The 18,393-nt window shown below is 39.6% G+C and overlaps 1 protein-coding gene across 2 annotated transcripts; it reads left to right on the plus strand.

Annotated features, from left to right (window-relative positions):
• Positions 1–3,880: 3,880 nt before the first annotated feature.
• On the plus strand, positions 3,881–16,784 carry LOC124155030. Of its 2 annotated transcripts, none has more exons than XM_046528773.1 (2): positions 3,881–4,126; positions 16,186–16,784. In XM_046528773.1, the coding sequence occupies exons 1-2, from the start codon at positions 4,075–4,077 to the stop codon at positions 16,581–16,583; spliced, it is 450 nt and encodes a 149-aa protein (XP_046384729.1). In that variant the 5' UTR covers positions 3,881–4,074; the 3' UTR covers positions 16,584–16,784. The 2 variants fall into 2 exon arrangements, with proteins under 2 accessions (XP_046384729.1, XP_046384731.1); XM_046528775.1 differs by having other exon boundaries at positions 3,895–4,126; positions 16,189–16,784.
• The last annotated feature ends 1,609 nt before the right edge of the window (positions 16,785–18,393 follow it).

The raw sequence follows: 18,393 nt of genomic DNA on the forward strand, positions 1-18,393 counted from the left end.
CACTCAAAGAAAGAAACCTTTCAGTGCACCTCTTGCAGTGCCCAGCGATTGCATAATGAGAGTCATTCGTAGCAATATTTATTAATTTTACTTTCTGGTGATTATTTTCTGTCACTAATATATCTGTTATCCACACATAAAAGTGAATGAGACCATATTGCATCCACCCGCTTGCCGCGTCGCCGTACTCTCCGCCGCCGCCGGCCAGAACCGGAGTCGTCCGTGCGTTCGAAAAAACGATTTAAAATTCGGGGTTGCAAATTGGTGCAAGGTTTGACTTTAGATTCACAATATAGAAGCTTCAAAGAACGACATGATATAAGTTACGTAGTGTAAGCCGGTGACAATGTCTACTTTTTTTCTACGTTTATGTAAAAAAATGGGTTGAAAACAGGCTCCGCCATTTTGTTATGTATCTATGGTTATTGATGAAATAAAATCTTTAAAAACCCTTCAAATGAAAGAATAAGAAGTGCCAATTAAGATGGTATAACAGTTTATTCGATAAAACTATTTATAAAACCACTGCACGAGGATAAAATCGGCAATTTTCAGAAAAATTTGAGGGTGGTCGTTTTTCGCTAAATTTGCTCAACTTTGACCTCACATATATTGTTAAAGTGAAAACACAGGACCAAAATAATCCGGGCAGTAATGCACAATTTATTTGAGAATGTGTATGCGAAGTTTCAACTTCCTAGCTCAAAAAAATCGATTTTGAGGTTTTGGCCAGCTTTTTTCGATTCTAGCCCACTGTGCGCTGTTGTGGTTTGCGCATGCGTAATATATGTGTGATGCCACTGTGAAAAAATATCGGTGTTTGGGTATTGCGCTTGTGATTTATACACTGTGGAACTTTGCTGGCAACTGAAGTTGCCACTGGGCATTCGTCGTGTCTCTTGGTAGGTAGCGTGATTTCGCCGGTGAGATTTTTTTCTGTCGACAAATATTGAAATGTAAGTACCACAATGTATCATGATGACTTTTAATGGGATAATATTACTTTATACGGTCATTTTTAATTTTTTTCTAATTACCACACCAGGTCTTCTCAGACGTATTCGGTGAATGAGCTCATTGACTTGCTGGAATCCTCGGACAAAGATTTGGGGCAAAAGACAATTTTATTTATGCCACCTATGGAAGGACCTGATGTCGTCACCGATGAAGATTCCGATGTGTCAGATGGGGAGGTGACAGGCGATCCGACGCATCTTCCACGGGTGATTTTGGCTAATGCGGCGGTCACGGAAGATTCAAATGATCTAGACGAAAAAGACAATGACCCATCTACTTCATTCGATACGCCCAAGTGCCCTAAACGACGTAGGAAAACTGATCGCACAGTCTTTGAAGAGAGCCCTTGGAAGTACAATCCAAAGAAGGTACACTTTCATTTCCCTCCTCTTCTCCCAATGCTGGGGCCCACTTCAGAAGACTTCTTCGGTCAGTCAGTGAAGAGTGCTTTTGATTGCTTTTCCGTGTTCTTTAGCCCTGATATTTTCGACCTGTTGTTACAACAATCTTGTATTTATGCAGGTTCGAAGGGTTTGCATAATTATGATGTCAGTCGAGAGGAGATGTACTGCGTAGTGGGTATTTTGCTTTTGTCGGGTTATCATACGTTACCCAATAAAAGACTATATTGGAGTAAAGACAGTGATTGTGGGGTAGAAATCGTTCAAAATGCCATGGCCAGAAATAGATTTGAAATGATTCTCAAGTTCCTACACCTAGCTGACAATAGCATGATAGATGGGTCCGACCGTCTGTTCAAAATTCGGCCTTATTTTGAACTTCTAAACAAAAACTTCAAAGCAATACTTCCAGGAGACAGATGCTCTGTTGATGAGACTATGATACCTTATTACGGCAGGCACGGATCCAAACAGTTCATCCGTGGAAAACCTATTCGGTTCGGATTCAAATTATGGACTATAGCTGATCCCTCTGGATATGTTTTTCATGCAGAGCCTTATGCTGGATCTCATACACGCCTTCCGAAAACGTACCTAGGTCAGGGAGCGGATGTTGTCCTGGGCTTGTGCGAAAAAATTGCTTTACGGCAGGGCACAAAACTGTATTTTGATAATTTTTTCACTTCCGAAAAGCTCCTTACATGCTTATCAGAAAAAGGCTTAGGAGGAACAGGAACTCTTCGAGAAAATAGGGTGAAAAAAATATATCAACTGACTGAAAAAAATCTTTTCAGTAAAAAGAAGAGGGGTGATTTTGAATATACATCGAATGGTACATTGCTAATAGCAAGGTGGAATGACAATGCTGTGGTCACTGCAATGACTAACTGCATTTCTGAAATAGGCACAAAGCAGGTGAAAAGATATTCTTCCATTGAAAAGAAGAGAATATCTCTTCCAATGCCAACCATTATCTCCGAGTATAATGAGAATATGGGTGGCGTGGACTTGCACGATCAATTTGTTGCGAAGTATCGCACAAATATAAGGACCAAAAAGTGGTGGTGGGCATTTTTTGCTTGGGGACTTGATGCATCGTGCACTCAGGGATGGCTGCTATACAGAAAACTGGGGCACAATATACCCCTTCTACAGTTTCGAAGGGAAATAGTTACATACATATTGGGGCATTATGGCGGCAAGGAAAGACAGTCGCATTCACGTGGTCCAATGGAAGACCTTCGCAGTGACAAAACTGACCACATCATTGTTCGAGGTGAAACAAAGTATAGAAGGTGCAAGGTGTGTGGTAACCGTACAATATATATGTGTAAAAAATGCCAGAGTGCCCTACATCCGGAGTGTTTCGAGGCATTTCATTGATGAGATTGGCCAATAAAAACAATGTAATAATTCCTGTGACTTGAAGTAAAAATAAAATACTTTGTATGAAACTCAGTAGGTACTGTCTAATTTTCATTAAATATTCATTAATCACCCTATTTTAATTGGCCAATAAAAACAATGTAATAATTCCTGTGACTTGAAGTAAAAATAAAATACTTTGTATGAAACTCAGTAGGTACTGTCTAATTTTCATTAAATATTCATTAATCACCCTATTTTAAAACTTTTCACCTATAATTTTCCATTATTTATGTATTATAGCATGATGTCTCAGGGTAAACGAAAATACACGGCCACTGCCCAGTGGCAACTTCAGTTGCCAGCATAAAAAACAGTGTTCCACAAGCATATGATTTTTTAAATTATTTTTCCCTAAACAAGGTACCTATGGAGAGACAAATACTAAAATTAAGTGAAAATTGTAAAAAAAAATTTTCATTGGGCATTAATGGGTTAACAAGGTATAAAATTGGCCCATAACTTGGACACATGTTGTAAGCACCGTAGTGGAAGTCATTAACCGGAGATTACGAGCAAGAGCTACACGGGTACATGAGTGTCCTTAGATTTACTTATGGAGACACATCGATCGAATGAAAACCTCATAGACCATGTCCATGGTCTATTATGTGAGGGGAACCATTGTCGGCACCCAGTGGATGTGATATCCGCATACAGGAAGTTCCAGATGGAGTGGGAACAGGTCATTGGTAACGCCATAAAATTCATCATAGTCCAAAAAGAGCGCCAAAATTAGGATTATGCCGAAGTTCCTATTAAAGGATAAGTTTTTTTCACGAAGGATAAGCGAAGATGACTATCTGTGAGTTAGATTGGGATATGGTAAATTTTACTCTTCGAAGAGAGAGAGAGAGCCATTAGAAGCCAAGTGAGCCGCATGAGAGAGCTTAAGTGGAATTCTCCCCCGGTGCAGGCCGCTTACAACTGCGTCATGTACTGAAGCTTCTGTCCGAAGACATAGCCTGCAAAGTGAGTCAACGAAAGCATGCACAAAATTTGTATCATCGAGGAATTTGGCTGGTATATAACGCCAACTGAATTGTGGATCCTCCGGAGACGTTGGTTTTGAAAAAAACACAGGTGGACGAGGGGGAGAGGGAAGCCTATAAATAGGTAAAACACGGTACGGATTCAACTTCGCATTCCTCTCCCGTAGTTCAACCAAGTGAAAGTCAGAGCACCAGGCTACGCCGAGTGCGGTTTCAATTTGAAGGAAGAGACCACAACGATGTATAGATATTTGGCTGCCATGGCGATAGCCACCCTCATCATGTTAGTCGGTATGTACCTACTACATTGGTTTAATTTCGGAGCTTGATTTTGAAATCTCATGGAAATTATTTTCATTTCCACTCTAAATTAAGTGTCATTTCATCAAAGTGTTAGTTGTATCAGTCTTTTTGTCACCGTAAAGAGTAATATTTATAGATTTTGACAGATTATTTCAATACTTCCCTTCTCCTTTTGAGGTAATATAATTGCTCATCCTGCTCTGAATTTACATTTAATTCGTTCAACAGAAGACGTTCAAATATTTTTTGGTAGTGAAAGGCTAAATTCTAGACTTTGCTATTTCTGCGAATATGTTAGAGATCGCCTTTACATGACATGGCGTACAGTGCTTCTCACAATTTTCTTCAAGTATCTAGTTTCAAATACATCTGTAAGTACAGAGCGGTGTGGTTACAGATTTGCAAAATACAAGGTACAGAAGAGTAGTCCTTGTGGTTATCTTCAATCGATTTCCACCTTTAATGTATCAATGAAATTGCAATATTTTCACCATTTTCACAGTTCATGGCATTTGCATTGTTATAAATTCGTGGTTTATTTGATATCAATTGCAATTGGTGACATAGTAAATATTATTAGTATTTTTGCATTTAATGACACTGGATTTCTGAAAGTAAATGTGTTCACAATGCTTTAATTTTAATATGATATTATATAATCTGCCTGATCATCAATTTATTGCTTTATAACCATCAAGTGATTGTATTTCTGATGAGGTATGCTTTTACCAAACGTGATAAACATAGTTTTAAGTATAATTGTTTATTTCTGTGATTGTTTTAGATAATCTCGGGGGAAGACAATGTAGTCTAAAGAACAAAATCGGGGGCAATTTTTTTTCCTACTATGGCACTTAACGCAAGTATATGAGGTGGATATTCTTAAGACCTTGGTTAGGAGAGCGTGGGGACGTGCAGGGTATTCGGGCGCTCATCGGAGGTTACTGGGTTCAAATTTTGAATTCGAACTTAAGCAAGCGAAAAAAAGCCTGGAAGTGCGTGCTCCCCCATCATCTGCTGTATGAATGGCAGACGCCTATGGCTTGACCCGCGGTCGATGCTACTCTCTATTCAAGCCAACCTTAGGATTGATTCACGGGCTGAGTGAAGACCGAGGTTGGGTGAAGCCCAATCACAATCAGTGGAAAAGGCCATTAAAAATAACATCCCGAATAAATAGGCCACAGACAGAACTTTTTCAGAGGGGTTTAAGTGGGGCGAAAAGAATACCGTAGGGATTTACGGGGAGGGGATATTCATTTAGTGGGTTGAGTTCGTTTGGACGGTTTGACTTTTACTATAGGGCTGTATCTCCCAAAAATTTCGCGGAGGGGGTTGGGGTTTTGAACTCATTATTCCCCCCTGATTGCTACGGCTTTGCTACCGAGTAAATTTTTTTAGCATATTACTTTTTGTTGTTAATTAGTTTTACTTACACTTTGAATATATTGATCTACGTAAGATTATTTAACTTAACTCTGCATTTTATTTTATATCCAGTGCATGTAATCCCTTATTACACTTATGAGATGAAATTTTAAAGCTTTAAAAATATTTTTAAATAAATCCATAAGTTTTTATTGATACGACGGCTTAGGATATATTCAAGTGACCGTGGTCCTAAGATGTCCTAATCGGTGGAACCGGTAGAACCAACAAAAAATTTTCTGTGGTCAATTAATTAAACTTTTGGATTCTTGTGGCTTAAAATTAAACGTTTTCCCCCTCTTCTGGAGACCTCTTCAGGATTTACGTGTGAATTTGTGAAACATTAGTCATGAAGAGGTATTCGGCGGAGGGGAAGAAACGTGGGCTTTTAATAAGTTCAACAGATTCAGGCTTCAATTGGTGGAAGTTAGACATATTTAAGTAAATAAAAGATCGTAGCACTTTTCCACAAGAGTCTTGTGGAAAAATGCTACGATCTTTTATTTACTTAAAAATGTGGGCTTTTAAGCTACAGGATGCGGATTGAATCAAAAGTTTTATTAATTTACAACATGCGGAAGCATTTAAATATAAATAATTTTGGTTAGTGGTAGTTTTCTGGGGCCAAAAAATGGTCAGGTATACTGGACGGAAGGGCGACCCTTTTTCGAACCCTTTCTCGGGCTCTCAGAGTTAATCCGGGTCCTCGGGAGACGGGCGTCACAGTATGAGGTAACCGCTGCCGATATGACCTGCCGTAGTATATTTTTTACTTTACTAATGTCAATACTTGGAGGTTAACAAATACACCTATCATACTCATTGTCGTTGGGCAATTAAATACGTCTTTTGATCGAGGTTCTACGATGAGAAAAAAGGATTTTACGAAAAGAGATCAAATTTACGCACATTGCCTCCGCTGAATTGGCAACGCCGAAATTTTGTGAGTGGAGGGGGAACGCGAAAAGCTCCTTTTTCTCCCCCCACTCCAACTTTAAGCTTGTCCACGTGTTTCAGGAATTCTGGTGACGAGGTTCTTCAAAGGTGTTTGGCAGGGTGTGAGTTTTCACCGACCTGCACTACTTTATTTATTCTTCTACATCTGCATAACTCCATGCGAGCAGCCTTTTGGGTCTTCGGCAGGGGGTGACCAATCACCAGCATGCAGCATGTAAAAGAATCTCCACTTGCGCGCTCCTCAATGGAGCAATGAATAAATGAAAGCATATAATCCATATCATTTTTATACGTACACCTTCATTCGTAGTAAAAGTAGATTTATATCATTGATGCTACTATCGAGGCTCTCCTATGGCTTACGGATACAACAAAATGAAGCCAATATCTACCGCTACATATTACTCTGCAGGCCTCCTACAGAGGTGTTTGGCAGTGGGTGATCAATCACCAGTATCCAGTAAGCAAGAGGCTACCTTCTGGCTACCTTCGTCGGAAAATAAACTGGCCTTGGATTAACAAATTACGTTTAATCCCGTTTCCAGTAAACGGTCAGACTGAGATTCCTTTTGAGTTGTTTTAAGAGGTTAGTTATACTAAGAAGACTATCGCAATGTATTTTCATGTACCTGGCAGCTCTTCTCTCTACGCGTTCTAACTTCTATGCTCAAAGACTATTTCATGAGGATGACAGCATTGGTAGTTATTGATCACCCCCTGCCAAACAGCCTAGTGGTGCCTCGCAGGTATGACATACATGAAGATGTTTTGCGAATGGGATCTAAATGCCGTTTTACACGGTACACGGAATTGCGCTGGATAGAGCTGCATTAATTTCTAAAATGGCGTGGAATTGTGCGAATGCAAGAACGAAATTAGAACAGGGGCTATTTTGCCGTCTCGCATCCACGCAATCTCGCATGTGTTTTAGCAATTCACCGCTTTACAAGACGCAATTTTGATTGCGCCTTCGCACGTGCGTCAGGTTGCGCAATTCCGTGTACCGTGTAAAACGGCCTTAACGGGGGATAAGTAGCTAATTTCTCTCACTTAGTCGTCACACTCTCCTAGTATCCCTTTAAAAAACCTAATTTACGATTATCTTGACCTGTTATTTCCCGAATATGTTTACTCCACTATAGATCATTATCGAGCCTAACTCCTTAATCTTTTGGAGTCCACAGTCTCAAATTTTGTACCTTGAATGAAATATCTTCGTTGCGGGCAGGTTATTTTCAAGAATTCACCACTGCGCAATTTTTCAAATTTAACTTTAACCAGCACGCATAGCAACATGCTTGGACTACTGTCAGTTTGTTCGTTAATTCACCCCAATATCTACATCTACATAATACCCTGCGAGCCTCCTCTAGGGTATTTGGCAGGGGGCGTGATCAATAACCAGCATGCAGCATGCAATTGGACTCCCACACGCACACCACACGGTCCAAAAAACGTCACGTATTCTAACAAATTATACTACCATATAAAGTAGAAATAAAAATAAAATTAAGAAACATGCATTAAGTTTTACATATGTTAGTAGGCTACACTACAAGTCATGCAATCTATGTACGAGTTCTATTGCTGCCGTTTTAATCTCTTATTGATCGTGGAAAAAATGACATTCGGAATCTATCTGTTCTACAATCTATCTCTCTTATTCTATTTATATGATCTGATCTTCCGTAGTATGTTGGCGTCCGTAAGATATGGTTAAATTCGTTGGAAAAGACACTGCTCTTGAATTTATCTAAAAGGTTTAGTCTATTTTTCAATCTACGTTCCGACAGAGATTCCCATCCGAGTTAAGGAGGTCAGTTACAGTAACAACACTATCGTAACGACATCTTCCCTATCTTCAGTGCAACGGATTTCTATGACTTTTACTCGACAGATTGATTTTATACTTTGCAATTATATGAAAAACTAAATTAAAATTCATAAAAAGTAAACTATTTCCATCTATTCTCCCGCGAAAAAATGAAATTGGCGGAAACTTCCTGTTTTTTTTCCTGACAGACCTTTAATATTTACTCCACTCCTCCATAATTATGGATGCCATATGGGTTATTTCTCTTACCTATGAAAGATATTTTATGCAAATGGTTACTTATGGCATTTTTGAGGAGGGGTTTTACTTATTACGTTACGAAAAAACCATCCAAAAATAGATTTTACGGAAAAAATTTCATACTTTCCCCTGCTCTCGACATAGGTTCGTGAGTTGGACAACGAAAATGATTATTTATGCTCACATGGCCTTGTACCCACTATAGGTAATTTTTTTTAGTCTCCCTTGTGTTTTAAGGGAAAAATTAAACAATTCTAAGAATCACCAATCAATACCATTTCCAAAAGATTAAAAAAATGCCAGTCGCTAATTTTCTTTCCGACTGTAAAAATTTATTCGTCATGTAATGTACCGATCGAATATCTTGTTCACTTTTTAAGTTTCCTCTTGGTAGATGCACTGACTCTTTATTCCACAGCTGAACCTTCAACCACTTTTTAGTAACAGCAATCACAACTCCACAGAAACATTAGCATTTGAAAGGGTCCAATAAACCGGAAAAAATACTTTTAAAATCTTATATAGTCAATAACCTCCTTTCCTTTGCTGTGGAGGAAACTCTATGCTTATGATATTCCATGCCATATTTCAACATTTATACAATGATGAAAACGATGGAAAAATCGCATTAAATTTTCTAATTCTCTATACATTATTTTAATGCACGCAATGAACTATTTTACACATTTTGTACCGCGCACTCGAATACCGAACGATTCTGATCTGATTATGTACTACTGTTCTTTCTTGTAATAACTTAATTGTACATTACCTGTCTTCTTCAGGTTTATTAAATTTTTTTAATAAAATAAGTATTTCCTACATGTCGATATCATGCTGTAGCGCGTGGAGTATTTTACGGTATGAGCTTAAAGTTTGTATTCATCTAATATGATTCCAATTTTGAGCGTTCAGCCGTACACTTCGTCTCCATTCACAATACACATGTGAATATTTGTAAGGATAAATGTGATGATACGCCTTACTGTACCGTCATTCTTTTAAAGTACCTTCATTTTACAGCATGTCTTGCAGTTATTCTGTCGTTCACATCCAATTCACCCAATTAAAAAACGCAGCGCTCAAAATGAATTATATTATCTATTCCAGTGCAGCGTTTCAAGTATGTTAAACGAGTTAGGATGGGAATCTTTACAGGAGCGAAGATCGATGTATAGGCTTAACTTACTTAGGAAACTCGAAGATAATATTTTCTCAGACGACGTGAATCATATCCTTCGTTTACCATCGTACTATAGTAGACGCGATCATGAGAAAAAAATAAAAGAAATAAGCTGCAAAACAGAAAGATTTAAAATGTCATTCTTCCCTCGTAACTATTAAGGATATATCCAGTGATCAAATGTTGTCTCAATTGATGGGATTAATGGCGTCGCTCGCTAGGATCACTCATTGCATGTTTTTCTTCATAGTTCTAACCTTGCATGTATTTGCTCTAGGAATTACTAACCATTAGAAAGTTTTTTTTAATGAATAAGCACACATTTTTCTAGCATGCGTAATATTTCCATGACCGTGCGGTGTGCATGCGGCGGTCCTGTTGCATGCTGCATGTTGGTGATTTGCCACCCCCTGCCAAACACCCTAGAGGTGGCTCTCAAGGTTTTATGTGGATGGCGATTACATGCTTTTATTTTTCCATGCGCATGTGGTGATCTTGGTGATTTGTCACCCCATGCCAGACACCCTTGGCTCGCATGGAGTTATGTAGATACAGAAGATTAAATGGAGAAGTGAAGGTCAGCGAAAGCTCACACCCTGCCAAACACCTTTGCGAAACTTAGTCGCCAGAATTCCGGATACATTCATACACGTGGACAAGCTTAAAGTTGGAGTGGGGGGAGAAAAAGAAGCTTTTCGCGTTCCCCCTCCACTCACAAAATTTCGGCGTTGCCAATTCAGCAGAGGCAATGGGCGTAAATTTGATCCCTTTTTGTAAAATCCTTATTTCTCATCGTAGAACCTCAATCAAAAGACGTATTTAATCGCCCAACAACAATGAGTATGATAGGTGTATTTGTTAACCTCCGAGTATTGGCATTAGTAAAGTAAAAAATGTACTGCGACAGGTCATATCGGCAGCGGTTACCTCATACTGTGACACCCGTCTCCCGAGGACCCGGAGTAACTCTGAGAGCCCGAGAAAGGGTTCGAAAAAAGGTCGCCCTTCCGTCCAGTATACCTGACCATTTTTTGGCCCCAGAAAACTACCAATAACCTTTAGTTTTTCATATAATTGCAAAGTATAAAATCAATCTGTCGAGTAAAAGTCATAGAAATCCGTTGCACTGAAGATAGGGAAGATGTCGTTACGATAGTGTTGTTACTGTAACTGACCTCCTTAACTCGGATGGGAATCTCTGTCGGAACGTAGATTGAAAAATAGACTAAACCTTTTAGATAAATTCAAGAGCAGTGTCTTTTCCAACGAATTTAACCATATCTTACGGACGCCAACATACTACGGAAGATCAGATCATATAAATAGAATAAGAGAGATAGATTGTAGAACAGATAGATTCCGAATGTCATTTTTTCCACGATCAATAAGAGATTAAAACGGCAGCAATAGAACTCGTACATAGATTGCATGACTTGTAGTGTAGCCTACTAACATATGTAAAACTTAATGCATGTTTCTTAATTTTATTTTTATTTCTACTTTATATGGTAGTATAATTTGTTAGAATACGTGACGTTTTTTGGACCGTGTGGTGTGCGTGTGGGAGTCCAATTGCATGCTGCATGCTGGTTATTGATCACGCCCCCTGCCAAATACCCTAGAGGAGGCTCGCAGGGTATTATGTAGATGTAGATATTGGGGTGAATTAACGAACAAACTGACAGTAGTCCAAGCATGTTGCTATGCGTGCTGGTTAAAGTTAAATTTGAAAAATTGCGCAGTGGTGAATTCTTGAAAATAACCTGCCCGCAACGAAGATATTTCATTCAAGGTACAAAATTTGAGACTGTGGACTCCAAAAGATTAAGGAGTTAGGCTCGATAATGATCTATAGTGGAGTAAACATATTCGGGAAATAACAGGTCAAGATAATCGTAAATTAGGTTTTTTAAAGGGATACTAGGAGAGTGTGACGACTAAGTGAGAGAAATTAGCTACTTATCCCCCGTTAAGGCCGTTTTACACGGTACACGGAATTGCGCAACCTGACGCACGTGCGAAGGCGCAATCAAAATTGCGTCTTGTAAAGCGGTGAATTGCTAAAACACATGCGAGATTGCGTGGATGCGAGACGGCAAAATAGCCCCTGTTCTAATTTCGTTCTTGCATTCGCACAATTCCACGCCATTTTAGAAATTAATGCAGCTCTATCCAGCGCAATTCCGTGTACCGTGTAAAACGGCATTTAGATCCCATTCGCAAAACATCTTCATGTATGTCATACCTGCGAGGCACCACTAGGCTGTTTGGCAGGGGGTGATCAATAACTACCAATGCTGTCATCCTCATGAAATAGTCTTTGAGCATAGAAGTTAGAACGCGTAGAGAGAAGAGCTGCCAGGTACATGAAAATACATTGCGATAGTCTTCTTAGTATAACTAACCTCTTAAAACAACTCAAAAGGAATCTCAGTCTGACCGTTTACTGGAAACGGGATTAAACGTAATTTGTTAATCCAAGGCCAGTTTATTTTCCGACGAAGGTAGCCAGAAGGTAGCCTCTTGCTTACTGGATACTGGTGATTGATCACCCACTGCCAAACACCTCTGTAGGAGGCCTGCAGAGTAATATGTAGCGGTAGATATTGGCTTCATTTTGTTGTATCCGTAAGCCATAGGAGAGCCTCGATAGTAGCATCAATGATATAAATCTACTTTTACTACGAATGAAGGTGTACGTATAAAAATGATATGGATTATATGCTTTCATTTATTCATTGCTCCATTGAGGAGCGCGCAAGTGGAGATTCTTTTACATGCTGCATGCTGGTGATTGGTCACCCCCTGCCGAAGACCCAAAAGGCTGCTCGCATGGAGTTATGCAGATGTAGAAGAATAAATAAAGTAGTGCAGGTCGGTGAAAACTCACACCCTGCCAAACACCTTTGAAGAACCTCGTCACCAGAATTCCTGAAACACGTGGACAAGCTTAAAGTTGGAGTGGGGGGAGAAAAAGGAGCTTTTCGCGTTCCCCCTCCACTCACAAAATTTCGGCGTTGCCAATTCAGCGGAGGCAATGTGCGTAAATTTGATCTCTTTTCGTAAAATCCTTTTTTCTCATCGTAGAACCTCGATCAAAAGACGTATTTAATTGCCCAACGACAATGAGTATGATAGGTGTATTTGTTAACCTCCAAGTATTGACATTAGTAAAGTAAAAAATATACTACGGCAGGTCATATCGGCAGCGGTTACCTCATACTGTGACGCCCGTCTCCCGAGGACCCGGATTAACTCTGAGAGCCCGAGAAAGGGTTCGAAAAAGGGTCGCCCTTCCGTCCAGTATACCTGACCATTTTTTGGCCCCAGAAAACTACCACTAACCAAACTAAATTAAAATTCATAAAAAGTAAACTATTTCCATCTATTCTCCCGCGAAAAAATGAAATTGGCGGAAACTTCCTGTTTTTTTTCCTGACAGACCTTTAATATTTACTCCACTCCTCCATAATTATGGATGCCATATGGGTTATTTCTCTTACCTATGAAAGATATTTTATGCAAATGGTTACTTATGGCATTTTTGAGGAGGGGTTTTACTTATTACGTTACGAAAAAACCATCCAAAAATAGATTTTACGGAAAAAATTTCATACTTTCCCCTGCTCTCGACATAGGTTCGTGAGTTGGACAACGAAAATGATTATTTATGCTCACATGGCCTTGTACCCACTATAGGTAATTTTTTTTAGTCTCCCTTGTGTTTTAAGGGAAAAATTAAACAATTCTAAGAATCACCAATCAATACCATTTCCAAAAGATTAAAAAAATGCCAGTCGCTAATTTTCTTTCCGACTGTAAAAATTTATTCGTCATGTAATGTACCGATCGAATATCTTGTTCACTTTTTAAGTTTCCTCTTGGTAGATGCACTGACTCTTTATTCCACAGCTGAACCTTCAACCACTTTTTAGTAACAGCAATCACAACTCCACAGAAACATTAGCATTTGAAAGGGTCCAATAAACCGGAAAAAATACTTTTAAAATCTTATATAGTCAATAACCTCCTTTCCTTTGCTGTGGAGGAAACTCTATGCTTATGATATTCCATGCCATATTTCAACATTTATACAATGATGAAAACGATGGAAAAATCGCATTAAATTTTCTAATTCTCTATACATTATTTTAATGCACGCAATGAACTATTTTACACATTTTGTACCGCGCACTCGAATACCGAACGATTCTGATCTGATTATGTACTACTGTTCTTTCTTGTAATAACTTAATTGTACATTACCTGTCTTCTTCAGGTTTATTAAATTTTTTTAATAAAATAAGTATTTCCTACATGTCGATATCATGCTGTAGCGCGTGGAGTATTTTACGGTATGAGCTTAAAGTTTGTATTCATCTAATATGATTCCAATTTTGAGCGTTCAGCCGTACACTTCGTCTCCATTCACAATACACATGTGAATATTTGTAAGGATAAATGTGATGATACGCCTTACTGTACCGTCATTCTTTTAAAGTACCTTCATTTTACAGCATGTCTTGCAGTTATTCTGTCGTTCACATCCAATTCACCCAATTAAAAAACGCAGCGCTCAAAATGAATTATATTATCTATTCCAGTGCAGCGTTTCAAGTATGTTAAACGAGTTAGGATGGGAATCTTTACAGGAGCGAAGATCGATGTATAGGCTTAACTTACTTAGGAAACTCGAAGATAATATTTTCTCAGACGACGTGAATCATATCCTTCGTTTACCATCGTACTATAGTAGACGCGATCATGAGAAAAAAATAAAAGAAATAAGCTGCAAAACAGAAAGATTTAAAATGTCATTCTTCCCTCGTAACTATTAAGGATATATCCAGTGATCAAATGTTGTCTCAATTGATGGGATTAATGGCGTCGCTCGCTAGGATCACTCATTGCATGTTTTTCTTCATAGTTCTAACCTTGCATGTATTTGCTCTAGGAATTACTAACCATTAGAAAGTTTTTTTTAATGAATAAGCACACATTTTTCTAGCATGCGTAATATTTCCATGACCGTGCGGTGTGCATGCGGCGGTCCTGTTGCATGCTGCATGTTGGTGATTTGCCACCCCCTGCCAAACACCCTAGAGGTGGCTCTCAAGGTTTTATGTGGATGGCGATTACATGCTTTTATTTTTCCATGCGCATGTGGTGATCTTGGTGATTTGTCACCCCATGCCAGACACCCTTGGCTCGCATGGAGTTATGTAGATACAGAAGATTAAATGGAGAAGTGAAGGTCAGCGAAAGCTCACACCCTGCCAAACACCTTTGCGAAACTTAGGCCCCTATTAGCCGAGGCAACCAGACGCGCCACCGGTTGCGCGTCCGGTGGAACTGGTCAGTCGTGGGGCATAGAATCAAATGAGTCCTATTAGCCGAGGCAACCAGACGCGCCACCAGACTTTCCAGTCGCCTGAGCCCCGCAACCGCGCCTTCCACCTTGGGTTGCTCAGGCCCCTATTAGCCGAGGCAACCAGACGCGCCACCGGACGCGCCACCGGTGGCGCGTCTGGTTGCCTCGGCTAATAGGGGCCTTAGTCGCCAGAATTCCGGATACATTCATACACGTGGACAAGCTTAAAGTTGGAGTGGGGGGAGAAAAAGAAGCTTTTCGCGTTCCCCCTCCACTCACAAAATTTCGGCGTTGCCAATTCAGCAGAGGCAATGGGCGTAAATTTGATCCCTTTTTGTAAAATCCTTATTTCTCATCGTAGAACCTCAATCAAAAGACGTATTTAATCGCCCAACAACAATGAGTATGATAGGTGTATTTGTTAACCTCCGAGTATTGGCATTAGTAAAGTAAAAAATGTACTGCGACAGGTCATATCGGCAGCGGTTACCTCATACTGTGACACCCGTCTCCCGAGGACCCGGAGTAACTCTGAGAGCCCGAGAAAGGGTTCGAAAAAAGGTCGCCCTTCCGTCCAGTATACCTGACCATTTTTTGGCCCCAGAAAACTACCAATAACCATAATTTTTCCAAATTAAGTTTACATTAAAATAGCAAAATCTCTCGCTAGCTATATTTTTTATTCATCCCAAATGTTATAATTATGAAGGTTTACTGTAAATCCATAGAAAGATTTTAAATTCTATGTCTCTTTTAAAGCCAATCTTTATATCGCATGATCATTTCAATTTTAATGAAATTCATATACTCATTCATGATTGATTCATGTATTCATGATTTAATATTACTTTTCCTTTTTAATAATCAGGTTCATATTGAGCCATTATACCTTGTTGCTGTCGAGTTAATCTATCTAATGAAAGCAGTCGTTCGAAGCGCAGAACCAAGGTTGTTCTATTGGTTTAGCAAAGTTTTGCTTGCATAATTTTATTATACTACATGGTTGAGTATTGAGTCATCATATTTTCCTAAAGCAGTGATGCCCCAGCAGCCACGACTAGTGAGGATTGCTGCGGAGGAAGTGGATCTGCACGGAGGTGACCACGGGGCTCGGGGGCACTACGAGATCATGTCGGAGGCGAGTAGGGGGGCGGGGTTCAGCACCCGGCCCTTCTCCTATGCAGCCATCGGCGCCGTACTGCTCAACCTCCTCAGGTTCGTGGGAGCCAGCCTTGGATTGACCGCCCGGCCCAGGCACCTGTCCCAGGGCTCGTCCACGACGGCCACCCGGGGTGACAGCGGCGTGTGCACGGCCGAAGGGAGTGTCATCGACGATGGCGCGACGGACTCGTCCGACTCCCAAGAGAACGGTCAGAACGGAGAACTGGAGGTGTTCGACGAGGTGAACCGGGAGCCGTGCGGCGGAAGTTGACAAGGGATACATAAGCTCACAAACTTCATTCATAGTATCGATAGGTGCTAAAATTTTGACAAGTGACAATTTCTGTGACTTTGCGAACGCTCATATAATTGAGAAATTCTGAATTTTAACTGCGACAATTTTTAACCAATATGTTTTATTTTGATGATATACTGTACGCTATAAGAAATGAAAGTGCATATATGTGGGCTAAAGTGCACTATCTACATTGGATTTTTATTATTTTAAATAAATATTCTTCCTGACTTATCATTGAGAAGTTTTTCTGAAGGCGGTATTTTTCATACTGCTACATTCCACAAATTTTTAAGAGTGTTAATTCAAATTGCAAGATTAGATTACAGGGCCCAAAAGCCTCAACTCTATGGGTCAACACAAGAAGGAATCTTTGGTAGGAGATTGGCCAGGATTGTGGCTCTCTACAATTAAATTGAAATTTGTCTCATACGTGGTAAGGAGACCTACGGGAGGGGGATTTATGAGTTAAAATCCCCCATAAATATTTGGGAAACAGTCGCAGCACTCACTCAAAATAAATCAACCCCCCTTAAATGTATTCTCTATCACCGTAAATCCCACCGTCGTACATTACCCATTCATGAAACCCCTACCACCGAAAAAAATTTTTGGCCTCTGCTAAGAGGACGCTAATTTCTGTGCCATAATAGTGAAATTACGAATCGTCGATATAAATTATTATGAAATTCATTCAATGATTTTCTGTTTTTAAAGAGAATCTAGACTCATATTTTTATGATCATTCATGTTTTATCCACGCTGCCTATTTTTAGCTGAACTAGCCTTGCAGTTTGTCAAACAGCTGAAATAGATACAGGAGTGTGCTACATTAAAATTAATTCACAATAATGCCCAGTTTGCTCAAAATAGCTAATTGAAACTCGCAGCTTTCAATAAGTAGGAAACTAAAAACAGGAACCTTTCTCAAAGTTAGCCTCAAACCTCAAGTAAAGTTTAAATCTTAGTGCAATAGAATGCTGTAAATTTTCCATTACGAGGTGCATTGAAGTTCTAAGGTTTCTGATTTTTTTCCTCCATACTGGCAACAGGTAGGAACATGTGTATTGCTTTAAAATGAGCGCGCAGTCTTATCAATACGTGACAGAGATGGCAGAATTGTAGGACAGATAGAACTCTTTCCGCTGCGTCTAGAATGAGAACTGCTTTGGATACTTTAAATGGCGATGTTTGGCCGGAGAGTGACTCGAACAGCGAGCAATCGTTCGCTTTCAGGATTGCCGAGGTGTTCGCCAATTGAAATTAATCGAAACTTGAAGGGGTCATGTGGTGATGGAGTTATAAATGTGTTGGATGTGCGTTCATGGTAGCGACAATTCAATGAAGGCAGAAAATAGGGTGGCAACAAACAAAAAAAAAAACTAACAAATTTTCCAGTGGTCAAACAGACTCTTAAAGAAGCATTCGCTGCGGCCAAGAAACCATGGCGTCGACGTAGTGAAAAACATGTACGTCTGTGGGGAAAATGCGTGGAGAAGTAACGCCAGTTTCATAGTTTTCGGGTGAGTAGCCAGTTAGAAAAAAATCGGAAACCATAAAATTTAAATGGATCCCGTACTGGAAACCCTTAGAAAATACTTGCAAATTCTCATTAGTAACCAACATTAGTCATTCGCTCTAATTGAATTCATTGTCAAAATATTGCAACAAGTATTCACAATCACATATTTGCTTCTTTAATCATATTCATTCTCCACTTACCGTTTACCATTTTAATGACGTGTTTAACGATTTTTTGCAAGGTTCAATGGTTAACCTTCCGATT

The sequence above is a fragment of the Ischnura elegans genome, chromosome 3 (genome assembly GCF_921293095.1).
Source record: "Ischnura elegans chromosome 3, ioIscEleg1.1, whole genome shotgun sequence".
NCBI lineage: Eukaryota > Metazoa > Arthropoda > Insecta > Odonata > Coenagrionidae > Ischnura > Ischnura elegans.

What these genes read in the sequence shown, in the direction of transcription:
- LOC124155030 (XM_046528773.1), top strand. Translation starts at nt 4,075, where the DNA reads ATGTATAGATATTTGGCTGCCATGGCGATAGCCACCCTCATCATGTTA. An exon ending in CACCCTCATCATGTTAGTCG is followed by an intron (nt 4,127 to 16,185) that starts GTATGTACCTAC and finishes ATTTTCCTAAAG; the next exon opens with CAGTGATGCCCCAGCAGCCA.